General features: G+C 44.9%; 2 protein-coding genes across 6 annotated transcripts in view; one reads left to right on the plus strand and one right to left on the minus strand.

Annotated features, from left to right (window-relative positions):
* The window catches only part of mmab (metabolism of cobalamin associated B), a 62,432-nt gene that overhangs the window by 19,510 nt on the left and 15,088 nt on the right, over nt 1-27,834 (plus strand). Inside the window, exons 8-9 of one of the 2 annotated variants that reach the window (XM_070887991.1) lie at nt 2,915-2,974; nt 4,316-5,869. In XM_070887991.1, coding sequence (XP_070744092.1) covers nt 2,915-2,974; nt 4,316-4,406 — 151 coding nt within the window. In that variant the 3' untranslated portion in view covers nt 4,407-5,869. Of the gene's footprint in view, nt 1-2,914; nt 2,975-4,315; nt 5,870-27,834 lie in introns of those variants that run through there. The other variant, XM_070887992.1, reaches the window with a different exon arrangement.
* ube3b (ubiquitin protein ligase E3B) overlaps nt 15,235-27,834 on the minus strand; it is a 62,282-nt gene continuing 49,682 nt past the window's right edge. For all 4 annotated transcript variants that reach the window (XM_070887986.1, XM_070887990.1, XM_070887987.1 and 1 more), the window contains 5 exons: nt 26,597-26,655; nt 22,932-23,114; nt 21,591-21,702; nt 17,667-17,759; nt 15,235-16,786 (listed from right to left, as the gene is read on the minus strand). In XM_070887986.1, the coding sequence (XP_070744087.1) occupies nt 16,595-16,786; nt 17,667-17,759; nt 21,591-21,702; nt 22,932-23,114; nt 26,597-26,655 (639 nt within the window). In that variant the 3' untranslated portion in view covers nt 15,235-16,594. The remainder of the gene's footprint in view (nt 16,787-17,666; nt 17,760-21,590; nt 21,703-22,931; nt 23,115-26,596; nt 26,656-27,834) is intronic.

Below are 27,834 nucleotides of genomic sequence, written 5' to 3' on the forward strand. Positions count from 1 at the left end.
AATTCCCTGTTTTCTCTCCCTCCTTTTTTAAAAAGTGGGGTTACATTGGCTACCCTCCACTCCATAGGAACTGATCCAGAGTCTATGGAATGTTGGAAAATGACTGTCAATGCATCCGCTATTTCCAGGGCCAACTCCTTAAGTACTCTGGGATGCAGACCATCAGGCCCTGGGGATTTATTGGCCTTCAGTCCCATTAATTTCCCCAACACAATTTCCTGACTAATAAGGATTTTCCTCAGTTCCTCCTTCTGACTAGACCCTCTGACCCCTTTTATATCCGGAAGGTTGTTTGTGTCCTCCTCAGTGAATACCGAACCAAAGTACTTGTTCAATTGGTCTGCCATTTCTTTGTTCCCAGTTATGACTTCCCCTGATTTTGACTGCAGGGGACCTATGTTTGTCTTTACCAACCTTTTTCTCTTTACATATCTATAGAAGCTTTTGCAGTCCATTTTAATGTTCCCTGCAAGCTTCCTCTCGTACTCTATTTTCCCTGCCCTAATCAAACCCTTCGTACTCTTCTGAGTTCTAAATTTCTCCCAGTTCCCGGGTTCACTGCTATTTCTGGCCAATTTGTATGCCACTTCCTTGGCTTTAATACTATCCCTGCTTTCCCTTGATGGCCACGGTTGAGCCACCTTCCCATTTTTATTTTTATGCCAGACAGGAATGTACAATTGTTGTAGTTCATCCATGCGATCTCTAAATGTCTGCCATTGCCCATCCACTGTCAACCCCTTAAGCATCATTCGCCAATCTATCCTAGCCAATTCATGCCTCATACCTTCAAAGTTACCCTTCTTTAAGTTCTGGACCATGGTCTCTGAATTAACTATTTCATTCTCCATCCTAATGTAGAATTCCACCATATTATGGTCACTCTTCCCCAAATGGCCTCGCACAACGAGATTACACAACACCTAGTCTAAGATGGCCTCCCCCCAGTTGGTTCCTCGACATATTGGTCTACAAAAACCATCCCTTATGCACTCCAGAAAATGCTCCTCCACTGTATTGTGCATATTAGTCACCCATGATAACTGCTGCACCTTTATGCATGCACGCCTAATTTCCTGTTTGATGCCCTCCCCAACATCAGTACTACTGTTTGGAGGTCTGTACACAACTCCCACTAATGTTTTCTGCCCCTTGGTATTCCGTAGCTCCACCCATACCGATTCCACGTCATCCAAGCTAATGTCTTTCCTTACAATTGCCTTAATTTCCTCTTTAACCAGCAACGCCACCCTGCCTCCTTTTCCTTTCTGTCTATCCTTCCTAAATGTTGAATACCCTTGGATGTTGAGTTCCCAGCCTTGGTCACCCTGGAGCCATGTCTCCGTGATGCCAACCACATCATATCCGTTAACTGCTATCTGCCCAGTTAATTCGTCCACCTTATTCCGAATACTCCTCGCATTGAGGCACAGAGCCTTCAAGCTTGCCTTTTTAACAAAGTTAGACCCTTTAGAATTTTGCTGCAAAGTGGCTCTTTTTGTTTTTTGCCTTGGGTTTCTCTGCCCTCCACTTTTACTCATCTCCTTTCTGTCTTTTGCTTGAGTCCAATTTGTTTCCCTCTGCCTCCCTGCATTGGTTCCCATCCCCCTGCCATATTATTTTAACTCCTCTACTCTACTAAAACTAAACTCGTAGAATTATAGAAATTTACAGCATAGGAGACCATTCGGCCCATCGTGTCCGCGCTGGCTGACAGAGCTATCCAGCCTGATCCCACTTTCCAGCTCTTGGTCCATAGCCTTGTAGGTTACGGCACTTCAAATGCATATCCAAGTACTTAAATGCTATGAGTGTTTCTCCCTTTGTGAGTTCCAGACCCCCACCATCCTCTGATTAATAAAGGTTTCCTAAACTCTCCTCTAATCCTTCTACCAATTACTTTACATTTATGCCCCATGGTTACTGACCTCTCTAAGGGAAATAGTTCCTTTTTATCCAGGCCCCTCATAATTTTATACACCTCAATTAAGTCAACTCTCAGCCTCCTCTGTTCCAAAGAAAACAACCCTGGCCTAACCCTGAGCAGCCATTGTTTCCTGAAGTGAGCCATGTGGAGCAGGGAGATGCCAAGTGACGACTGTGCAGTCTCTCACAGGAGGTCAGGGGGAGGGGGCAGAGAAGTCAGAAGGGAAAGGTCACACCCGCTGACCTCCCTCTCTCTCTCCCACCCATGCCCTGTCCTTCCTTATCCTGAGGTGATCCAAAACTCTGCTGCCCTTGTCCTAACTCGCATCAAGTCTCGCTCACCCATCACCCCGGTGCTTGCTGACCTACATTGGTTTCTGGTCCTGCAACGCCTTGATTTCAAAATTTTCATATTTTCAAATCCCTCCATGGCCTCGCCCCTCCCTATCTCTAATCTCCTCCAGCCTCACAACCCCCGAGATGTCTGCGCTCCTCTAATTCTGCCCTCGAGCATCACTGATTATAATCGCTCAACCATTTGTGACCATGCCTCTGTTTCCTAGGCCCCAAGCTCCACCTCTCCACCCTCATTTAAGACGCTCCTTAAAACATACCTCTGACCAAGCTTTTGGTTACCTGTGCTAATTTCTACTTATGTGGCTCGGTGTCAAATTTTTATCTTGTAATACTCCTGTGAAGTGCCTCGGGACGTTTCACTGTTAAAGGTGCTATATAAATACAAGTTGTTGTTGATCCCACCCCTTGACCTCTCGCTCGCCTATGGTGCTTTCTGGCAGTGGTCACGAGGCACGGGCGGACCACCCAGGAGTAGCTGGTGTGCCCTCTTGGTTCTCCATCTGCCTGGCCTGAGGATTAAAAATAAAGGACACTAGCCAGAAATTTCAATCTTGAATGAACCCATTTTAAAATCTGAGCATTTTTGGAGTTCACACTAATTTACAGTTTAACGATATATTTTCTTCATCAGTATGATCTGCATCGTCCGAGCTGGGGAAGCTGACCGCAATGCTGCAAGATACCTCAACAGGTAAACTAGTTTAGTGCTGTATAAATTTAGTATGTAGCAAAACCAGAGAACTAATCATAGAATAGAACAACATAGAAGGAGGCCATTCGGCCCATCAAGTCTGCGTTGGCTCTTTCAAAGAGCTTATATAGTTAGTCTGACTCTCTCAGTTTTTCCCCATATTCCTCCAATTTTTTTCTCCAAGTATTTATCCAATTCTCTGAGGGCGGTGGATACAGATTAAATAGTAGCCTTATCAGGCAGTGCGTTCCAAATCCGAACGACTCGTTGCATTAAAAGGTTTTTCCTCATGTGTCTGGTTCTTTTGCCAATCACCTTAAATCTGTGCCCTCTTGTTATCGACCCTTCAGCCATTGAAAACAGTTTCTCTTTAGTTACTCTATCTGAATCTTTCATGATTGTAAACACATCTATCAAATCTCCTGTTAGCTTTCTCTGCTCCAGCAACTTCCCAGGATCCCGTATGCTTTATTACTGTTGGCTTGTGGCCACCAGGTGTTAGGTTTGAGAATGTCTCTAGCTCCTTTCACTTAAGGGTCTTACATATAGCTGATCTTAGCTAGGCAGTGATCGGGGCTTTATATTTGGCTTCTTTGTCCATCAAACTAGTAATTGCTGTTCAGTGTCTCTTGCTAGAAATGTGTGTGGACATTGGCTGAGAATAGGATCAATCGCTGAACAGTTGCTCACCCAGTCACTGGAAGAATGGCATCTGTCAGAGGGCTTTTGGGCACATCAAGAACCTTCGAGAGGAGAACAAATGTGGGGAGTAGGGCAATTGGATTTAAAACACACAAAATGAACTGAAGTGCATAGGAACATGAGTAGGCCATTGAGCCTGTTCCACCATTCAGTGAGATCATGGCTGCTCTGTGACCTAACTCCATATACCCACCTTTGCATCATCTCCCTTAATATCTTTGGTTAACACAAATCTATCCATCTCCGATTTAAAATGAACAATTGACCTAACATCAATTTCCGTTTGCAGAAGAGAGTTCCAAACTTCTACCACCCTTTACACATAGAAGTGTTTCCTAACTTCGCTGAAAGGTCTTGCTCTAATTTTTAGACTATGGCCCCTAGTCCTAGACTCCCCAACCAGCAGAAATAGTTTCTCTCCCTCTCTACTTATCTGTCCCCCTTAAACTTTGCCAAAGCACTTGTTAAATAAGCAGCTTCCTTGTGAAAATCTCACCTACTGAGGTGAAGTTCAGAATGTGGGCAGATCACATTCCCTGACAATGATCTGTCCTTGGTCACAGAACTGTACCTTGTCAATCTAGAATGTTTTACTCTACTGCAGTGATCGGCACCCTCTGGTTTTACCTGTTTCCTCAGGCTGAGTGACTACCTGTTCATGTTGGCACGGTATGCTGCTATGAAGGAAGGCAAAAAGGAGCACGTTTACAAGAGGACAAATGAAGACTAGCACGGTTGCTGTCTGCGTGTTCTACCTTTTTACAGTTGTAAATAAATATTTTCTTTGCATCAGTGGCAAAGGTATTTGGGGCTTTTAAATGGGTGGCTTGCTTTGTATTTCTGATTTCAGAAGATTGGTGCTATTCTGGCCACCTGGCATTGTGCTTCCTCATTTGTGGAAAAATGGATTTCTGTCGCTGGATCAAAGTTGGTCAGTGCTCTTATATTTCCCAGTGTAGTCGATGGCAAAATGATGTTTGTGCTGCCAGCTGCACTTTTACATAACTAAAGCACTTTGTGAGCAATCTTTGATCCTGTGTTTTTGGATGAAAAGGGCATGTAACGGAAAGCTGGCCACAGCTAATTATTGGTGCATGTGTGCTCAACATCCTGTACAAAATCAATCCATTCTGAGTGACACTCACACTTGTCACTTGAGGTGTATGTGCTACCAAGTCATGTTCAAATAATTCCCCCCCCCTTACATTTTTTGTACCAAGGCATTTCCCATGAAAAGTACATTAACATTTTTATCAGCTGCGGGAGAGAAAGTCGCTCCATTGTTGGCACTCTGTCAGCACCCCGTGCTCTGAGGTTGGGCACAGGAGGAGGTAAATGTAGAGTTGGGTTTTCTTTACTCTGGTCACTCAACCCAGCTTCAGAAGGACACTCGTTCTCGCAGCAGTGTGTCGTTTCCAGTTCTCTCATCAGTCATGCTTGGGGCCTCTTGGAGCTTGCAAATATAGTGCTAATTTTTCCCCAATTGGCTTTGAGTTGTGACTCCTGCCTAGTAAGAACTGTGGCTGAGACCACCAAACCAGTGATCCTGAACTCTCAGCAGAAGAGGATCTTTCACTCCATTAACAATAAATTTACAACTCTGTCTTAGACGAAAGGACAGTGAATCCACTGCACTTCCCGGTCTTTTCCCCCAACAAGCTGTTTTATTTCTTCTCTTCCTCACTGTCTTCCTGCTCTGCACAATATAACTATCCAGAAGGTGGAGAGAGTGGCCTATTTCCGATCTGTCTGTGGCGAGCCACTGGGAATTAGGCAGCAACATCAAGTGTCACTTGTTCAAAGTGGGGCGCATCAGACTTTTGCTCTCAACATGGCTGAGGGGAGGTAGTAATATTAGAGATCCTGTCTGCTGTTCTTAAATATATGGATGCATTATGATACTTGAATAAATCTACAATCTGCTTTAAAAATAGAAAATACTGGAAATAAATCAGATCCATCTGCATCTGAAAGATAAAAGCAGGTTAACCTTTGGGTGGAAGCTCATCATTTTCAGATACTATAGATATCCTGGTTGGTGTTTCCCACAATCCGTTGAATGTAATCAGTGTTGCTAAGTAACCATTGTACTGTTTCTTGAGATGTCTTTTAGTGTTGATTCATTACTGAGTTCATTCTGTCTGTCTTTAATTTCCTCTGGTGACTTGTACTGAACTGAAAGTGAATAAAAAGAATTCCTATGCTTTAAGTAAATAAGCAATTTTTTCCCTCCGCTTGAGACCAAGGTCAGTTGTAAAATCCCTTCCACTTTGGTTGCTGTTCAGCTTATTGATCAACGATCATGAGTTCCTGAAGGAGGTGGTTTTGTAAAGTGCCATTAACAGGAAAAATGAGAAGCAGTAGCCACAATCCCAAGGCTCTGGTGTTGTTCAAAAGCACCTTCAATAATTTGTTTTGACGGGGGACTCCAGCAAATGAGCTGGTGGTCAAAAAGCTTTAGGAAGCTTGAAATTGTATATCTTGCAGTTTGAAATGGGCAAGTGCAGCTAGAACAGCATAAGCACAAACCCAAGTGTTCGCTCATTAGCACAGGTGACAAAGTTCTGCAACATTCTGGACTTTAAATCCTTGATGGTGCTGTGCCCGATTGATGTTGCAAAAACTGGCCTGAAGTTTGATGTGAATTAAACACCAATTTGGATGGATATACCAAGAATGTGTTCAAGCAGCCCATGTAAATGAACTCGGGTGCTCAAGCCTGGGATCATTTGTTATAGGAAATACCTCTTGCCATCTACAACTGAACTGGATTGCAACACTTTCAATACTGCAGGAGTTTAAAAATCATTGTTATAGTTAGGGACAGAAAATATGCTGATTTTTCTTTTATCATGTTACAGAAATAAGATATTTTAATTGCAACACTGACATCAGAGCTTCTGTATACAAGATTATAGTTTCAAGTTGATAGCCATTTTACTTGTGGAACCTATTTTGCTGCTGCCTGGAAGATGAAGTGCCATTTGCAAACAGTGTTGGAATAATGCTGGCGCTAGCGTAATAAGTGAAAAAGACAAGGAATCGCCTCAAGTCATGACTGAGAATGAGCAGTCTGAATACCTAGCGTTGGATAAGCAACTGGGTTTATTGTAATCCTGACTTTTGGAAAAACAGCACTTTAATATTCAAAGAAGACCATAAGCTTGTAAATGATAAGCTAACAACTGTGGAGAAATATGAAAAACACATTTAAAAGGCAACTGGAACATTGGTCTTCATCTCAAGGGGACTGGACTACAAAGGAGTAGAAGTTATGGTAGAGTTGTATAAAGCTCTGGTTAGACTGTATCTGAGTGGGTAGGGTCATCAGATACTGAGCTGAAAACAGTTACATTAGGAGGAATGGTTACATAGACACGGCTTTTGTTCTGGAGTATAGAAGAACCTTCCCAAGGCCCTTGGGGGGGATGGGCAATAAATGCTGGCCTTGCCAGTGATGCCCACATCCCAGAATGAATATTAAAAAAAATTAAGTGGTGATATAATTGAGGTGTTTTAAGATGATTGAAGGATTTGATAAGGGTAGACAGAGAAACGATTTCCTCTGGTGGGAGAGTCCAGAATAAGGGGGCCAGGTTGTTCAGGGGTGATGGCACTTCACACCAAGGGTAGTGGAAATCTAGAACTTTTCCCCCAAAAAGCTGTTGAGGCTGGGGGTCAATTGAAAATTTCAAAACTGAGTGACAGATTTTTGTTAGGTAATGGTTACAGAACCATGGTGAGTAGATAGAGTTAAGATACAGATCAGCCAATTGAATGGTGGAATGGGCTTGAGGGGCTGAATGGCCTATTCCTATGTTCATTCCTATGTAAAGGGGCTACATGGTGTGTCTGTTACGTGGGGATTAAGAGCCCAATCACTGGCATAACCGTAGCTTAGAAAGCAGTACAAAATTGTCTGGGTAAATGTTAAGATACAGATCCGCCTGATCTAATTAAATGGTTCAATGGGCTGAACAGCCTACCCCTGTTCCTACATAAAAAAAAACAGACCACTGCCTGACTTTCATTCACCTCACCTCAATCATCAGTAAAGTGATGGAAGGTGTCGTCGACAGTGCTAGCGAGTGGTACTTACCAATAACCTGCTTACCGCTGCTCAGTTTGGGTTCTGCCAGGACTGCTCGGCTCCATTCCTCAATACAGCCTTGGTCCAAACATGGATGGGTGTGGCACCAAGGAGCACTAGTAAAATTGAAGTCAATGGGAATTGGGGAAAACTCTCCACTGCCTGGAGCCATACAAAGCACAAAGGAAGATGGTTGTGGTTGTTGAGGTCAGTCATCACCGCCTCAGGCCATCGGTGCAGGAGTTCTTCAGGACAGTGTCCTAGACCCAACCATCTTCAGCTGCTCCATCAATGACCTTTCCTCCAACATAAGGTCAGAAGTGGGGATATTTGCTGATGATTGCAGTGTTCAGTTCCATTCGCAACTCCTCAGAAAATGAAGCAGTCCATGCCCGCATGCAGCAAGACCTGGATGACATTCACGCTTGGGCTGATAAGTGGCAAGTTATATTCGCGCCACAAGTTCCAGGCAATGACCATCTCCAACAAGCGAGAGTCTAACCACCTCCCCTTGTTATTCAACAACATTACCATCACTGAATCCCCTACTATCAACCGCCAGGGGGGGTCACCATTGACTAGAAACTTAACTGGACCAGCCCCATAAACACTGGCAATAAGGACAGGTCAGAGGCTGGGTATTCTGCGGCGAGTGTCTCACCTCCTAACTCCCCAAAGCCTTTCCACCATCTACAAGGCACAACTCAGTATTGTGATGGAATACTCTCCACTTGTCTGGATGAGTGCAGCACCAACAACATTTAAGAAGCTCAACACCCCCCAGGACAAAACAGCCCACTTGAGAGAGTCAGGATAAACGGGTCATTTTCTGGTTGGCAGTGACTAGTGGGGGGCTGCAGGGATTAGTGCTGGGTCCTCACTATTTACAATCTATATTAATGGCTTGGATGAAGGGACCAAGTGTAATGTAGCCAAGTTGGCTGATGATACAAAGATGGGGAGGAAAGCAAATTGTGAGGACACAAAAAATCTGCAAAGGGATATAGACAGGCTAAGTGAGTGGGCAAAAATTTGGCAGATGGAGTATAATGTGGGAAAATGTGAGGTTATCCACTTTGGCAGAAATAATAAAAAAGCAAATTATAATTTAAATGGAGAAAAATTGCAAAGAGCTGCAGTACAGAGAGACCTGGGGGCCCTTGTGCATAAAACACAAAAAGTTAGTATGCAGGTACAGCAAATAATCAGGAAGGCAAATGGAATGTTGACCTTTATTGCAAGGGGGACAGAGTATAAAAGCAGAGAAGTCCTGCTACAACTGTACAGGGTATTGGTGAGGCCACACCTGGAGTACTGCGTACAGTTTTGGACTCCTTATTTAAGGAAGGATATATTTGTATTGGAGGCTGTTCAGAGAAGGTTCACTAGGTTGATTCTGGAGATGAGGGGGTTGACTTATGAGGATAGGTTGAGTAGGTTGGGCCTATGCACATTGGAGTTCAGAAGCATGAGAGGTTATCTTATTGAAATATATAAGATAATGAGGGGGCTCGCGAAGGATATTTCCACTCATAGGGGAACTAAAACTAGGGGCCATAATCTCAGAATAAGGGGCCACACATTTAAAACTGAGATGAGGAGAAATTTCTTCTCAGGGTTGTAAATCTATGGAATTCTCTGCCCCAGAGAGCTGTGGAGGCTGGGTCACTGAATATATTCAAGGTGGAGATAGACATTTTTGAGCGATAAGGGAATAAAGGGTTATGGGGAGCGGGCATGGAAGTGGAGCTGAGTCCATGATCTGATCTGCCATGATCTTATTGAATGGCGGAGCAGGCTCGATGGGCCAAACGGCCTACTCCTGCTCCTACTTCTTGTTCTTATTGGCACCCCATCCATCACCTTAAACATTCACTCCTTCCACCACCAATGCACCGTGGCTGCAGTGTGTACCCTCTATAAGATGCACTGCAGCAACTTGCCAAGGCTTCTTTGGCAGCACCTCCCAAACTAGAAGGACAAGGGCAGCAGGCGCATGGGAGCACCTTCACCTGCAAGTTCCCCTCCAAGTCACACACCATCCTGACTTGGAAGTATATCATCATTCTTTCATCGTCGCTGGGTTAAATTCCTGGAACTCCCTCCCTAAAAGCAGTGGGAGCACCTTCACAAGGACTGCAGTGGTTCAAGTCAGCGGCTCACCACCACCTTCTCAAGGGCAATTAAGGATGGGCAATAAATGCTGGTCTTTCCAGCTATGCCCACATCCCGGAACGAATAAAAAGAAACAGGATTGGTTTACTCGAGGGCCTCAGTGAGAGGCAGGTTAAAGCTTCTGTTGCAATGAGCAGGGCTTTAATTGTCTGAAAGTCACATGATTGAATACAGGAGGTACATTCTTCATAATTCATCAGAAAAATTTATTTACTTTAGTGATGGTAACCTGCAGGAGCCACGGTTAAATTAGTGCTGAGCAGGGAATTGGTGTCCTACTGTTAAAGTGCTAATCCATTTCACCACTCACTCCCCCAAATGTCAGAGTAATGTAATAGTTGTGTTTATTGTGGGTATAATGTCTTTAAAAATAAGTTTCTTGAAAGTAATTGACTTCTCAAATTTTGCTTCAATGTCAATATAGTTTTAAGGGTTTTGAGTAAATAAGGAGACTGTTTCTTGGGCGATAGTCAATACTGAGGAGGACTGCAACAAATTACAGGTGGTCATGAATAAACTTTCAGACTGAGCATATAATTGGCAAATGAAGTTCAACACAGATAAATGTATGGCATTTCATTTTGGTAGGAAGAATAGGAAGGTCACTTATTACTTGGGAGGGTGCATGTCTAGGTGGGGTAGAGGAACAAGGGGATCTCGGAGTACAAATACACAAATCACAAAGTTGAGATACAGGGTAGTAAGGCTATAAAAAAGCAAACCAAGAACTACGGTTTATTTCTAGGAGGTACAGAATTGAAAAATGGGAAAGTTATGCTAAACCTGTATCGGACCTTGGTTACACTATAGTTCTGGTTGCCATATTGTAAAAAGGATCATCTTCATCATTATAGGCAGTCCCTCGGAATCGAGGAAGACTTGCTTCCACTCCTGAAGTGAGTTCTTTTGTGGCTGAACAGTCCAATACGAGTGCCACAGTCTCTGTCACAGGTGAGACAGAGAGTCGTTGAGGGAAAGGATGGATGGGACTGGTTCGCCGCACGCTCTTTCCGCTGTCTGCGCTTGATTTCTGCATACTCTCGGTGTTGAGACTCGAGGTGCTCAATGCCCTCTCAGCTGTACTTCCTCCACTTAGGGCGGTCTTGGGCCAGGGACTCCCAGGTGTCGGTGGGGATGTTGCACTTTATCAGGGAAGCTTTGAGGATGTCCTTGGAACGTTTCCGCTGCCCACCTTTGGCTCGTAAGCCATGAAGGAGCTCCAAGTAGAGCACTTGCTTTGGGAGTCTCGTGTCTGGCATGTGGACTATGTGGCCTGCCTAGCGGAGCTGATCGAGTGTGGTCAGTGCTTCAATGCTGGGTATGTTAGCCTGAGTGAGGATGCTGAAGTTGCTGCGCCAGTCCTCCCAGGGGATTTGTAGGATCTTGCGGAGGCATCTTTGGTGATATTTCTCCAGCAACTTGGAGGTGTCTACTGTACATGGTGCTCGTCTCTGAGCCATGCAGGAGGGCAGGTGTTACTGCAGCCCTGTAGATCATGAGCTTGGTGGCAGTTTGGTCTTCAAACACTCTTTTCCTCAGGCGACCGAAGGCTGCACTGGTGCACTGGAGGTAGTGTTGAATCACGTCGTTGATGCCTGCTCTTGTTGATAGGGAGGCTCCCGAGATATGGGAAGTGGTCCACGGTGTCCAGGGCCACGCCGTAGATCTTGATGATTGGAGGACAGTGCTGTGTGGCGAGGACAGGCTGGTGGAGGACCTGTGTCTTATGGATGTTTAGTGTAAGGCCTATGCTTTCGTACGCCTCAGTGAATACGTCGACTATGTCCTGGAGTGCGGCCTCTGTATGTGCGCAGACGCAGGCGTCGTCCGCGTACTGTAGCTCGACGACAGAGGTTGGGGTGGTCTTAGATCTGGCCTGGAGACGGCGCAGGTTGAACAGGTTCCCACTGATTCTGTAGTTTAGTCCCTATCCAGTGGGGAGCTTGTTGACTGAGGTGGAGCATGGCAGCGAGATAGATTGAGAAGAGGGTTGGGGCGATGATGCAGCCCTGTTTGACCCCAGTCCAGACTTGAATTGGGTCTGTGATGGATCCGTTGGTAAGGAACACTGCTTGCATGTCGTCGTGGAGCAGGCGGAGGATGGTGGCGAACTTGGGAGGCATCCGAAACGGAGGAGGACACTCCATAAACCCTCGCAGTTGACAGTGTCAAAGGCCTTTGTAAGGTCAAAGGCGGCCATGTATAAAGACTGGCTTTGTTCTCTGCATTTTTCCTGTAGCTGTCACACTGCAAAAATCATGTCTGTTGTGCCCCGTTGTGACTCCGGGAGGAGCTCCTCGGCCACAGGGAGAAGACGGGTGAGGCGAACTCTAGCGATGACTTTCCCAGTTGCTGATAGCAGGGAGATTCCTCTGTAGTTGCCGCAGTCAGACTTGTCCCCTTTTTTAAAGATGGTCACGATTACTGCATCTCTGAGATCCCCATGGCATGCTCTCCTCCCTCCAGATGATAGAGATGAGGTCGTGTATTCGTACCAGCAGTGCCTCTCCGCCATACTTCAATGCCTCAGCAGGGATTCTGTCCGCAGGGATTTTGTTTTTATGCTATCTTATGGCTTTTTCTACCTCGTGCAGTGTTGGGGTCTCAGTGGTGGCGAGTGGCATGCTGCGGCATGGAGTCGAGAACACTCGAGTCAAAGGCAGAGTCTCGATTGAGATCTTCGAAGTGCTCCTTCCAGTGGGCCCTGACTGCCTCGGTGTCCTTGATGAGTGTTTCCCCATTCTTGGCCAGCAGTGGGGTGGGGCCTTGGGCGTTTGGCCTGTAGGTGGCCTTGACTGCGATGAAGACTCCTTGCACATCATGGTTGTCGGCCAGCTGCTGTATCTCCTGTACTTTCTTCATCCACTACCTGTTCTTTAGGTCCCGGGTTTTTTGTTGGACCAGGCAGCGATCACAAGGATGTGCGCATCACCCGCGCCATGACAGGAGCCGACGACTGCTGGACGGACCACCGCCTAATCCGATCCATCATCGACTTCAACATAGCCCCAAATTGGAGGGAGCAATAGAAGCAGTGTCGCAAAAAAGTCAATGCCGGAGCACTTAAGGACCCAGCTAAGAGAGCCCTATACAGCCAGCGCCTCACAACTAGCCTGGTGTGCCTTGACAACCCCGAGACACAGAATGCCCACAGCGCTTGGTCTGCCCTCCAGGCCTCCATAGTGCCTGCAAAGGGACACTCGGTTACTCAACCAGGAAGCACCAGGACTGGTTTGATGAGAATGATCAGGAGACCCAAGAGCTAATAGATTGCAAGTGCAGGGCGTTTGAGCCTTAAACAACCACCCAATGCGGGAACAGCAAAACAGCATTACAGACAGCTCAAGGCTGAAAAAGGATATAGAGGCACTGGAGAGGGTACAGAGAATATTTACAAGGATGATACCAGAAATGCGAGGGTATACATATCAGGAAAGGATGAACAGGCTGGGTCTCTTTTGTCTTGAAAAAAGGCTGAGGGGTGACCTAATAGAAGTCTTTAAAATTATGAAAAGCTTTGATAATAGAGTGGATAGAGAATGTTTCCACTTGTGGGGAATAGCATAACTAGAGGCCATCAATATAAAATAAATGACCAAGAAATCCAACAGGGAATTCAGATAAATTCTTTACCCAAAGAGCGATGAGAATGTGGAACTCGCTGCCACAGGGAGTGGTTGAAGCGAATAGTATCGATGCATTTAAGGGGAGGCTAGACAAGCATATGGGGGAGAAGGGAATAGAGAGTTATGCTGATAGCTTTAGATGAGGAAAGACAGGAGGAGGCTCGGATGGAGCATAAACGCGGGCGTGGACTGGTTGGACCTAATGGCCTGTTTCTGTCGTATATATGATGTAATGTTTCCAGTGCCAGTAGGGTCAGTAGACAGAGGATGTAGATTTGAAGTGTTTGGCAAAAGAAGCAGAGGCAAGATTTTATGCAGAGTTATGATCAGGAATGCACTGACTGAAAGGGTGGTGTAAGCAGATTCAATAATAACTTTCAAATAGGCATTGAATAGCAAGGCTAGGGAGAAAAGAGTAGGAGAGGCATCATCATCATAGGCAGTCCCTCGGAGTCGAGGATGACTTGCTTCCACTCTAAAAGTGAGTTCTCAGGTGACTGAGGAGTCCAATGCGGGACCTACAGTCTCTGTCACAGGTAGGGCAAACGGTGGTTGACGGAACGGGTGGGTGGGGAGCCTGGGTGACGCACGCTCCTTCCGCTGTCTACGTACCAACGGGTAGCCGTGGTGGCTTCACAATCAACTGGCAGGAGAGTGGGACTAATTGGGACAGCACTTTCAAAGAGCCAGTGCAGGCACAATGGGCCGAATGGCCTCCTGTGCTGTCTTGTTCTGATTCTATGGTCCAGGAAGAGGATGCTACCTGTCCTCAAAGTCTGCCAATCATCCAGTACTGTTTCAATTTCAAACTCATTCTGCCAGAACACACCCTTCCTCCAATAAACTGCACACATTATAGCTAGCTGCTGCATACCGTGTTTCAGACAGCAACCACACCAGTTAACATCAGTATGGTCTTATTCATGGTTTACCCCAGAGTTGTAATCTAGCCAAACATTGGCTAATTTCTTGGACTAGTAGCGATCGCCTAGATAGGTCAGAGAGGAATTTCCCACAATTTTACTCTTCCTCAAAGTGGCCTGGGTTTTTTTAAAAATGTTTTTTTTGCCTCTCCCAGGAGACCACATGGTTTGGGGTGGGGTGGAGTGTATATGTTGTGATACACAAGGTATCGCAATTGTGTGGGACAGGCTCAATGGACCAGAGTCTTTACCTGTCAGTCATTGTATGTAATTTACATTTTTAAAAATGAACGCAAACATCCTTTCCCTTCATCAGTAGGGGTAGAGCATCCTCAGTCCAAGGACAAAAAAGACAAACCTCACTTTCTCCACAGAGAAACCTTTAGCAGATTTCCTAACTTCCCACTCCAAAAGAAATTAACACTGCATATTCATGTTTAATTTCTCTCACCCCTAATAGGTCAGTGCATTACAATACAGAAACACTGATCACGTGGACCCATTTTTACTAATCTAATTCCCCCTTGGACACACGGATCAGGATTTTGAAATAATGTTAATCCAAATCTAGGAACACCATTTGCTCCCACAGTAAGCAATCCTCATTTACGATTCTGGAGCTTGTGTGTCATGTGTTGTGATTAATTAGGTTTTAATTCCAGCGTTGCTGTCACTTGAACACTATACGTCACCTTGTTAAAATCCCAAGTCTCAGGGAGAGATATTGTGAATTAAAACAATAAGTGGGGAACATGTTTTTATTAATTGGCATCAATGGATAAACCTGCTTAAAATACAATATACAGCAATGCCTGAGAAGTTCACATAGGTTAGTCATAAATTACTTTAGTGTACAGGTATAGTAAACTTTTCTAACTTACTATCCAAAATAATTTGCTATTACACAAAAATTTCATCTCCCGCGATATGCGAGACCACGCAGTTGTCAAATTCCTTGCGTCATCATCAAAGCCCATTAAAAAAGGTTATTTTACATTAAATATTGAATATATACTACAAATTATAAATAATGCTGGATCAGAGTTTAAGACAGAAATCCAATCTTGGGGATAAGTTGATGAAGATAAACACGGGAGTTAATCTGAATCCAGTGAAATCCTTGTGATTTGGCGGCCTGCCAACATTCTCTATACAGTCCCACTTTATCCAGACTTCATTTGGCAAAACAAAGGGAAAATAAAACTGACATAATACAGTATTGTTTGTGCCAAAGTCCAATGCTACAGCCGGAACTCAAGTATTAGAATTTGCCTTCTTTCAGATAATTCAGCAGCTCCACAAATCAACAAGCCAGGGGGATGAGGGGTGGGAGGGGAGGGAGGACGGAAATAAAAGGTGCTTGTTCATTAATGACTTGATCACCTGCATTGATTCACCACCCATTCTACAATGATAAATATCATACTAGATCCAGGCTCGGTGTGTCTCGAGTGGTAGTGGAGGAAGGAGGGAACCAGATGGAAACAACTTTGCCAAAACTATTATAATCAAACAACACATGGTACTGCAATACCTTTCTGCTTTCGTAGCACGTTTCCCTCCTGTCCTTCGAGAAACATCTGCTAAAAGTAATTTTCAACACATTTTACATTAATGTGATAGTGTATAATTTGCAAAATGTAGGAACTCTACAACATTTCTTCACAGTATCCTTAAAGGAATCTATAACATTGTAATCCTGGATGCAGTGTTGTGTAAGAAGTGTTAATGTAGCCTCTTAATTATTAGGCCGTGTAAACAAAGATAAAGCTGGAATTCGGACACCCTGAATCAGACAGCCCACACCTCACTCAGGAGGTCAGTTCAACTGTATTTTGATTCACTCAAAAGGTCGACATTGGCAATGGATTTAAACGTATGCCCCTTTAGGGAAGTGAATCCAACAAGTGACGAGAGCCTTGGTCACTCAGCTTTACCCTGAAACACACAACGGTCTTAAAATCAAAATGATTCATTGCTGTTGCTGAAGCGTCATTTCGATTTCTCAGAGCGGCAAGGATGCTCCGCCCACAGCAGGCCTGTGCGGTGCACAGCTGCGTACGTGCACAAGGGTGTATGCACACCCACGTCCTTTCCACGGTGGCTAGGAGAGCTCGAATCCGGTGTTCATACTGATTGCATAGCGGAGTTTCTCCCGCAGGATGCTCTTCTTGCTGTAGTTCGGAAGTTTCAGGAGGTTGAAGCAGGTGGAAGAGGTTGGCAGCCGACCACCTGGTTCCTTTTTGCGGATGGTGAAGAAACCCCGCAGCACGCTGCCCAGTGTATCTCCGGTATCCTGAAACACAAACGCAGCTTAACTCCTAAACCGTGGCTTCCAATATATATATTGGCTGTGTTTGTAACTGTGCCCTGCAGTGTCCCACGTTCAATCCGGTCCTGTTGAATTAACTGATCTTAGTTGAAGCGGCAGAAGGAAGTTGCTGCAATTGGCTTTGTGCACCTTAGCTAGGAAGAGAAACGTCAGCCAGGACTCCCAGTTAGCTATAAGGAAAGATTGGATAGGCTGCGGTTGCTTTCTTTGGAACACAGGAGGCCGAGGGGAGACTTAATTGAGGTGTATAAAATTATGAGGGGCCTAGATAGAGAGGATAGGAAGGACCTATTTCCCTGAGCAGCAAGGTCAATAACCAGGGGGCAGAGTTTTAAAGTAATTGGTAGAAGGATTAAAGGGGAGTTGAGGAGAACATTTTTCACCCAGAGGGTGGTGGGGGTATGGAACTCCCTGCCTGAAAGGGTGGTAGAGGCAGAAACCCTCACTGCATTTAAAAAGTACTTGGATGTGCACTTAAAGAGCCGTAACCTACAGGGCTATGGACCAAGAACTGGAAAGTGGGATTAGGCTGGACAGCACTTTTTCAGCCGGCATGGTCACGATGGGCCGAATGGCCTCCTTTTGTGCTGCAAACTTCTAATTCTATACTGATCACTATCCAATGATCTCCGGCATATGTGCGTTATTGGATTCGGCTGCAATACCTTGCATGGTTGAGTAAACCTGCTGATACTCACCGTCTGAGCTCACAGATGAAGAAAGACCAGTTAGAGAAGGGCCTGCAGGTGCTTATGGAACTGTACCCCAGAATAAATCAGCATCTTCAGGAGACGTGAAAAAATTGGGCATGAGGAATAAAAAAGGAAATTAAAATATAACTTACCTGATCATCTGACACCTCCACACAGCGAATGGAGAAGGGAGGTTTGAGGTAGGCAAAGCCCAGGAGTGGTGGCCGAGAACAGCTTGTTACAAACTGGAAAAGGAGACAAGGAAGAAACAAAGCCTCAGTTAATTGTGCTGCATTACTTCAAGCGTGGCTGTCCTTGGAATCACCCCAGTCACTGGAAAAGAAAGAACACCTTGCATTTATATAGCGCCTTTCACGACCACCGGACATCTCAAAGTGCTTTACAGCCAATAAAGTACTTTTGGAGTGTAGTCACTGTTGTAATGTGGGAAACGCGGCAGCCAACACAGCAAGCTTCCATAAACAGCAAAGTGATAATGACCAGGTAATCTGTTTTTGTTATGTTGATTTGAGGGATAGATATTGGCCCAGGACACTGGGATAACTCCCCTGCTCTTCTTCGAAATAGTGCCGTGGCATTTTTATGTCCATCCGAGAGAGCAGACGTGGTCTCGGTTTAACGTTTCATCCGAAAGATGACACCTCCGACAGTGCAGCACTCCCTCAGCACTGCACCGTGTCAGCCTAAATTTATGTGCTCAAGTCCCTGGAGTGGGACTTGAACCCTCGACCTTCTGACCCAGAGACAAGTGAGCTATCCACTGAGCCACAGCTGAAACTAGGGAGGTTCGCAATAGGGTTCAATCTATTTTTCTAACTATTATTACCTTTACTGAAATTGTGGAGCCCACTCAATTTCCCTTACAAGGCAGACTTATACAAGGTAGTCTTCTTCCATCTGATTTTCCCCCCTCTCCAAATTCCTCTTGGAATTGAAAATACAGGCATACGTTGTTCCCAGGGCAGTGCCACTGCTGTGTTATAGGTTGGCCTCCTACATGTTAGAGATCCAGCATAACTTCCTGAGTGGTTTTTCATTCCTTGTGGAGTTCCCAGGTGCCAATCAGCATTTTGCTCCTCACCCAGCAAGCTCAGTCAAAACTGTGAAATCGTGGTGGGAACCGGTAGAATATCCACAGAATATATAAACAAGTTAGACATGTGTAAATTCTTCTTCAATAATGCTGCAAGGCAGCAGTCCTAATCAGGCTTAAAGTGTAGACTCCAGCTCCCGTAAAGGAAACTGAGTCACATACAAGTCAGTATGAGAGACTACACTTGCACAAAATATGGCTATTGTACAGTATTAAAGTTCGTATAATATTTTGGCTGATGCTGATTGGGGTTAGAAACATAGAAAATATAGAAAGTAGGTGCAGCAGTAGGCCATTCGGCCCTTCGAGCATGCACCACCATTCAATAAGATCCTGGCTGATCATTCCCTCAGTACCCCTTTCCTGCTTTCTCTCCATACCCGTTGATCCCTTTAGCCGTAAGGGCCATATCTAACTCCCTTTTGAATATATCCAAGGAACTGGCATCAATAACTCTCTGCGGCAGGGAATTCCACAGGTTAACAACTCTGAGTGAAGAAGTTTCTCCTCATCTCAGTCCTAAATGGCCTACCCCTTATCCAAAGACTGTGTCCCCTGGTTCTGGACTTCCCAACATCGGAAACATTCTTCCCGCATCTAACCTGTCCAGTCCCGTCAGAATCTTATACGTTTCTATGAGATCCCCTCTCATCCTTCGAAACTCCAGTGAATAAAGGCCCAGTTGATCCAGTTTCTCCTCATATGTCAGTCCAGCCATCCCTGGAATCAGTCTGGTGAACCTTGGCTGCACTCCCTCAATAGCAAGAACGTCCTTCCTCAGATTAGGAGACCAAAACTGAACACAATATTCCAGGTGAGGCCTCACTAAGGCCCTGTACAACTGCAGTAAGACCTCCCTGCTCCTATACTCAAATCCCCTTGCTATGAAGGCCAACATACTATTTGCCTTCTTCACCACCTGCTGTACCTGCATGCCAACTTTCAAAGACTGATGAACCATGACACCCAGGTCTCATTGCACCACCCCTTTTCCGAATCTGGCGCCATTCAGATAATATTCTGCCTTCATGTTTTTGCCCCCAAAATGGATAATCTCACATTTATCCACATTATACTTCATCTGCCCACTCACCTAACCTGTCCAAGTCACCCTGCAGCCTCTTGGCGTCCTCCTCACAGCTCACACCGCCACCCAGTTTAGTGTCATCTGCAAACTTGGAGATATTACACTCAATTCTTTCATCTAAATCGTTAATGTACATTGTAAAGAGCTGGGGTCCCAGCACTGAGCTCTGCGGCACTCCACTAGTCACTGCCTGCCATTCTGAAAAGGACCCGTTTATCCCGACTCTCTGCTTCCTGTCTGCCAACCAGTTCTCTATTCACGTCAGTACATTACCCCCAATACTTTGATTTTGTACACCAATCTCTTGTGCGGGACCTTGTCAAAAGCCTTTTGAAAGTCCAAATGAACCACATCCACTGGTTCTCCCTTGTCCACTCTGTCCACTCTGCTAGTTACATCCTCAAAAAATTCCAGAAGATTCGTCAAGCATGATTTCCCTGTCATAAATCCATGCTGACTCGGTCTGATCCTGTCACTGCTTTCCAAATGCGTTGCTATTTCATCTTTAATGATTGATTCCAACATTTTCCCCACTACTGATGTCAGGCTAACCGGTCGATAATTACCTGTTTTCTCTCTCCCTCCTTTTTTAAAAAGTGGTGTTATATTAGCTACCCTCCAGTCCATAGGAACTGATCCAGAGTCGATAGACTGTTGGAAAATGACCACCAATGCATCCACTATTTCTAGGGCCACTTCCTTAAGTACTCTGGGATGCAGACTCTCAGGCCCCGAGGATTTATCGGTCTTCAATCCCATCAATTTCCCTAACACAATTTCCCGCCTAATAAGGATATCCTTCAGTTCCTCCTTCTCACGAGACCCTTGGTCCCCTAGTACATTCGGAAGGTTATTTGTGTCTTCCTTCGTGAAGACAGAACCAAAGTATTTGTTCAATTGGTCTGCCATTTCTTTGTTCCCCATTATAAATTCACCTGAATCCAACTGCAAGGGACCTACATTTGCCTTTACTAATCTTTTTCTCTTCACATAATTATAGAAGCTTTTGCAGTCAGTTTTATGTTCTCTGCAAGCTTCCTTTCATACTCTATTTTCCCCCTCTTAATTAAACCCTTTGTCCTCCTCTGTTGAATTCTAAATTTCTCCCAGTCCTCAGGTTTGTTGCTTTTTTTAGCCAATTTATATGCCTCTTCCTTGGTTTTAACACTATCCTTAATTTCCCTTGTTAGCCACGGTTGAGCCACCTTCCCCGTTTTATTTTTACTCCAGACAGGGATGTACAATTGCTGAAGTTCATCCATGTGATCTTTAAATGTTTGCCATTGCTTACCCTTTAAGTGTCCTTTGCCCGTCTATTCTAGCCAATTCACACCTCATACCGTTGAAGTTACCTTTCCTTAAGTTCAGGAACCTAATTTCTGAATTAACTGTGTCACTCTCCATCTTAATAAAGAATTCAACCATATTATGGTTACTCTTCCCCAAGGGGCCTCGCACAACAAGATTGCTAATTAGTCCCTTCTTGTTACACATCACCCAGTCTAGGATGGCCAGCTCTCTCGTTGGTTCCTCGACATATTGGTCTCGAAAACCATCCCAAATACACTCTAGGAAATCCTCCTCCACTGCATTGCTACCAGTTTGGTTAGCCCAATCGATATGTAGATTAAAGCAGCAGAAGTGAATTCAGGTCCATTTCTACAGCACTGGTCTAGACAGTCAGAACACTGAGCCGAGGTGGTCCTAGACCATGATCAGACCGATTGGGGCCACGTTTGAGTCCTAGAAAATTGCCCCTTACTGTGGAACACGACAACTTCTGTCTAAATAAAGGAAACAAGAATACCAGAAAAGGGACACAGGAAAAGAATAGCTTTTAAAAGTGGCAAAAGGAACTGCCAAAGGTACTCTAACCTTAAGAAACATGGCTCGTTCTTCTGCCGTGAAGTCATGAGCTAAAATATCCCAGAGCCAGTTAATGACACGGTGACTGCCATGGAAACCACCATAATACACAGTGTGCTTCCTGTGTAGGGGAAAAAGGTGATTATTCTTCATGGACCAGAAATAAACCCCAAATAATCATCGCGCTTCTTTTGCTCACAAAATTATAGTACGTGACAAATCTCAATAATACCAGTGACTTTGCCCACAGAAATTCTGAATGCTGAATTTCCCTAAGAATGCATTAGTGTTCCATCTACAGGTAGAAGTGTGCAGGCGTGACTGGGTGTCACAGAACAATGATGAACAAATAAGGAGTGCATGACATACATCACAAATTTAATGTAATACATGTTAAAGGTGTTTTATGGGGGGGGGGGGAAGAAAGAAATCAAATAGCAAATTGAGGAATAAGCACATTAAAATACAAGCTGGCTGAGGGAAGTTATTGAATCAAAGGAGCAAAAATAACTAGCCATACACCCAGGGCATTTCAGTAATAGAATCATAGAAATTTACAGTACGGCCGACAAAGAGCTATCCAGCTTAATCCCACTTTCCAGCTCTTGGTCCGTAGCCCTGTAGGTTACAGCACTTCAAGTGCATATCCAAGTACTTTTTAAATATGGTGAGGGTTTCTGCGTCTACCACCCTTACAGGCAGTGAGTTCCAAACTCCCATCACCCTCTAAACCTACCAATTACTTGAAATCTATGCCCCCTGGTTGTTGACCCCTCTGCTAAGGGAAATAGGTCCTTCCTGTCCACTCTATCTATGCCCCTCATAATTTTATACACCTCAATAAGATCTCCCCTCAGCCTCCTCTATTCCAAAGAAACAACCCAATCTATCCAATCTTTCCTTGTAGCTAAAATTCTCCAGTCCAGGCAACATCCTCGTAAATCTCCTCTGTACCCTCTCTAGTGCAATCACATCTTTCCTGTGATGTGGTGACCAGAACTGCACACAGTACTTTAGCTGTGGCCTATCTAGTGTTGTATACAGTTCAAGCATTTTGCCACTGAAGTAGTATGTGTGCACATTATCCTGGGCCAGTGGTTCCCCCTGGGAATATGCCTGGCCCCTGCTTGGTGCCTGTCCATTGGTGATGCAGTTGAGGCCAAGGAAACAGCAGCGCGAGGAAAACCAAGGCATTGTTCCCCATCACTCCTGCAAGCCCCTCATCAGCCGTGACACCACACTTTAATACTTCAGTACAATATCCCCCTTTCACTCCCCGTTCCAACAGTGACATTACAGAGAGAAAACAAACTGTCTGCAATTTACTTAAACGTATGTTGAGTGCCTTACTTGAGGTCCTCCAGGTCAATCTCTGCATTATCTCCAGCAATTAAGCGCTGCACTTCCGGCGTGGAGAACATACGGAGCCACTCGGGGTTAATGATGGACCGGAATCCTCGGATGAAAGCGATCGTCTGATCTTTAACCTGAGTGTGCATTCGGAAGTGAGCCATGAGGTGGATGTAACTGATTCTGTTGGTGGATGGCAGGAATTTTAGCACATTTTGGGTATTGAACAACCTGCCCAACTTTCCAAACACATGCGGTTCCTGCACTGCATACACTTAAAACTACAAAAACAGGAAAATTAAAGTGCTGCATTAGCACAGCATAAGCTGGTGACCATTGCAGCAGAGGCAAGAAGAGAAACTGTAATTGCCGGAAATAAATTGGAAAATCCTGGACTCAGCAAGCAGTCAGCAACAAAGAGAACGACAAGTTGATGTCTTGGGTCTAATAGTTCCGAAGCTCTACCATGTATCTCTTACACTTTGGTTTTATTCTAGCAGTACAGTGTTGGACCCGTTAGCTGGTTATAGATCAAATCCTAGCTCTCTCTGACCATTCAAGTGTCAAACCACACCAGCTTTCAACTATGACTTAAAAGAAAATTTTTGGCGCATACCAGGGTAAAGTGAACTACAAGGGTATGGATCTCACAATTTGATCCTGCTGGCTGCTTGAAGAAGGACAGAGTCACCTGGAAAGGCAAGTCACAGATTTCCTACAGCCTAAAATGTGCTCTAACTACGCCTCGATTTCAATATTCTCATCCTCGTTTTCAAATCCCTCTACAGCCTCGCCCTTTCCTACCTCTAATCTCAAGCACCCCCCCTCCCCCTCCAGAGATGTCTGCGATCCTCTAATTCTGCCCTGTTGAGCATCCCTGATCATAATCGCTCAACCACTGGTGGCCGTGCCTTCTGTTGCCGAGGCCTAATCTCTGGAACTCCCCTTCCTTCAAGACGCTCCTTAAAACCTACCTTTTTGACCAAGCTTTTGTGGCTCGGTGTCAAATTTTGTGTCTCATAACACTCCTGTGAAGCGCCTTGGGACATTTCACTACGTTAAAGGCACCATATAAATACAAGTTGTTGCTGAACTAGACAGGAAATCTTAAGGTTGCAAGCCACTCCATTTCAGAGTGTAGGAAAAGCTGGCAGCACTAGACAAGCCCTGCCCTGTCAGCTGATGATGCAGGAGCATTGTCAGTATGCTACTGATATGCAAACAGGTTGCCTCTCCATATAGGACACATCCAAAACTGCAGCTCACCCCCCCCCCCCCCCCCCGCCCCCCCCAAAACAAAAAATTAACTTCCAATAAAGTCTGAAACAAGGAAAGGGCATTTGGCCCATTAAATTGCTCAATCCAAAGCCAATATATGATCGTTCTATCAAAGCATTCTCTTCCACCCCCTCCCACCACCCAGTGAACCCTCCAGATCATCTGCTATCTCTGGAAGCCTGCTCTTGATGTCCACTCTCTTGGAAAATGTATTTTTGCTAATCTGTGATTTTTCTTGAAGCTTGTGTGCTTGTATCATCTAGTACTGTGCACATTGTCCAAGCTAAATAGCTTGCTAACATCAAACCTCATCGATCTATACCTTTCATTGAAGGCCTGTAATCCTGCCTGCCCCCAGTCTTTTCTCCAGCAAAAACCAAGTTTAGCCACTTCAGCATTCTTTCATAACTGAGTTCCCAAAGGCCACTTTTCTCTGAACCTTCTCGAATGCATTAATATCCTTTTTCAGAAAGGTGACCGTAACTGCTCGCCAAATTCCAGAATGGCCTCAGCATTGATCTGTGCAATGTCAGTATAATTTATTGTAACTTATAGAAAAGCAAAATACTGCGGATGCTGGAATCTGGACTAAAAATATAAAATGCTGGAAATCTCAGCAAGTCAGGCAGCATCTGTGGAGAGGAAGAAGAGTTAACGATTCGGGTCGATTACCCTTCGTCAGGCGAAGAGTCAGCGACCCGAAACGTTAACTCTGCTTCCTCTCCACAGATGCTGCCTGACCTGCTGAGATTTCCAGCATTTTCTGTTTTTATTATTGTAACCTATAATCTAGTGCTCTCCAGAAGCATCCAAGTTCTCAAAAGACCTTACTTTGTAACCGCTTCACATGGAGTCGATGCTTTCAGGGTATGATCAACATTTATCACTCCAAAACCTTTTTCCTCATCAGGCTCTTTCATGCTTTAACAAGTATAGTCTGCATGGTAGCGGAGGAGAGGCCCACAGACTGGGGAATCCTGGTCGTTCGACTGAAGTTAAGGGTTAATAGAAGATGTCTGGCTGTTTCATTTAGAAACACCAGGCAGACAATACAAAATTTACAGCAGATAAAAGCTTTTTAAAAAATCAGAAGGGATCAGAGCAGTTGTAGTAAAGCCACACTACAGGGATTATACGGACACGCAAAGGTGGTAACATTCTGTATTTTACACAAACCATTATTAGAGGGGAAACAAACAAGTCAAGAGAAAGAAGAAACACATGTTACCCTGCATGAAACTATCGCACTCAAAATATTCTTTGATAGAGCAATCATATATTGGCTCTTGGATTGAGCAGTTCGCTGCTCGCTGACCTACACTGGCTCACATTTAAGCAACACCTCGATTTCAAAAATATCATCCTCGTTTACAAATCCTTTTGTGGCCTCACGCCTTTCTATCTCTCTAATCTCCTCCAGCTCCAGCCCTCCTCCTCCTCCTCCTCCTCCTCCTCCTCCCCCCCCGAGATATTTGCGCTTCTCTAATTCTGCCCTGTTGAGCATCCCTGATTATAATCTCCCAATCATTGTTGGCCGTGCCTTCTGTTGCCTAGGCCCGAAGCACTGGAACTCCCTGCCTAAACCTCTCCACCTCTCTTTCCTCCTTCAAGACGCTCCTCAAAACCTCTCTCTTCGACCAAGCTTTTGGTCACCTGTTTCTCCTTATGTGGCTCGGTGTCAAATTTTTTGTCACCTGTGAAGCGCCTTGGGGTGTTTCACGTTAAAGGCGCTATATAAATACAAGTAGTTGTTGTTGATGGGCCAAGTGCTGTTTCCTTGTTTCAGAGTTTATTGGAGGTTAATTATTTTTTTCTCTGGGAGATGTGCTGATGTTTTGGGCTACCTATATTTACAAGCTTTAATTGTGTATTAACACAATATATGCTTTGCCTCTGCTCACTAATAATATATTCTCATTTATTGAATGTTATCAATGACATATGGTTGGGTTGAGATTATGCTCTGGGAAATATCTATCCCTGTGAGCGGGTTGATGGGTCACAATAAGCCCCATCAGCAGGAATTATGGATTTCAGATGGGTAATACAAGCCGTACTGGGTATTGACACAGTGACTTAGTCTAACTATATCAGTGGGACTGCGTGGAGGGATAATACCACAATTAGCATTGTAGACGAGTAACCCTGGCCCATTCACACGCACATCATGTTGCTGTTGGTTGCATGGCAACAGAGATACTTAAAAAATAGGGTACATGTTTTATTATCTTGGGAGAATGGGGGGAGATGGGAAGTGGGAAATGCACAAATCAAGGAGAAATATATTTGCAAGTGGAAGATAAATTTTAAAAGAAAAAACAAGGCTAACAATACACCACCTTTGGAGAAATGCCCTCTACGCTGCATTTGGTTAATGATGTACTCACTTATTTTCATTGGTTACCCCAATGGTCTTTCCACCTGGCACCAGTTCATGGCAAACAAGCTGTTGAATTGGAAAGAAAATCACATTGATTACAATCCGAACTCAGATACTGAACTACTTACAAAGAGAGCTGAGTAAATAGTAAATAATTTGCTGACTCCTGCTGGGCTATGGTTCCACAGACACCTGAAGCCTTGAATAGAATGGAAATCATAGAATTCCAGTCGAAAAAGAGCTATCCAGCCGGATCCCACTTTCCAGCTCTTGGTCTGCAACCTTATAGATTACGACACTTCAAGTGCACATCCAAGTATTTTTCAGATACGATGGTGGTTTCTGCCTCTATCACCCTTTCAGGCAGTGAGTTCCAGACCCCCACCACCCTCTGGGTGAAAAATGTTCTCCTCAACTCCTCTGCCAATTACTTTAAATCTATGTCCCCTGGTTATTGAGCCCTCTGCTAAGGGAAATAGGTCCTTCCTATCTAGGCCTCAATGTTATACACCTCAGTACCACAAGGGCTAACAACAGCATTATGCAGTACCTCACCTAGGCTATGTGAGCAATCCCAATCCTAACCAATTCAACTGCACATACACACATTGTTTAGCAAGACTGTCACTGACTAGTGACCAGGAGTAGGCACCTTAGCTAAATTCTTACTCTTCCCCAGTCCAGAGGCAGTGAGCCCATACCCCGATTGTGGAGGGATGTGATCGAGGCTCAGGAGAGGCGCGAGTTCGGGGCCAGGGGCAGCACAGGCCAGCCCACACTGCGATATGTGTGCACACTAGGTCTGTGCAGCAGAGCTGGTCTCCAGTCATCTTGGATAACCCTTGCCTCTGGACCAAGACCTGGCTCTGTCAAGCCCATGTGGTGGCTGGCGTGCAACGGCCACCACACGTTAAAAAAATCCACGCACAGGCATCTTCCATCCTTCAGGATGTAGTTCAGGACCTGGAATATTAGGTCCTTCATTGAAACACCTGTGAACTCATCCTTTTTTGGCATGGAAGCAAGTCATCCTTATTTCGAGGGACTGCCTATGATGATGATGCTGCCCCAGGAAAAAGCTGCTAACTCGCCGTGGACTGGAGAGTAAACCCGGTACGTTCGGAGTCTGAGAGAGTTGGTTCCACACCAGTCATATACCCACCATGGGTGCACCAATACCAGGGGCGTACCAAAACAAGGCAGCGGAGACTGGTCATTGAACTGAATTGTTCAACATCAACACAA

Source organism: Pristiophorus japonicus, chromosome 8, assembly GCF_044704955.1.
Source record: "Pristiophorus japonicus isolate sPriJap1 chromosome 8, sPriJap1.hap1, whole genome shotgun sequence".
Lineage (NCBI taxonomy): Eukaryota > Metazoa > Chordata > Chondrichthyes > Pristiophoridae > Pristiophorus > Pristiophorus japonicus.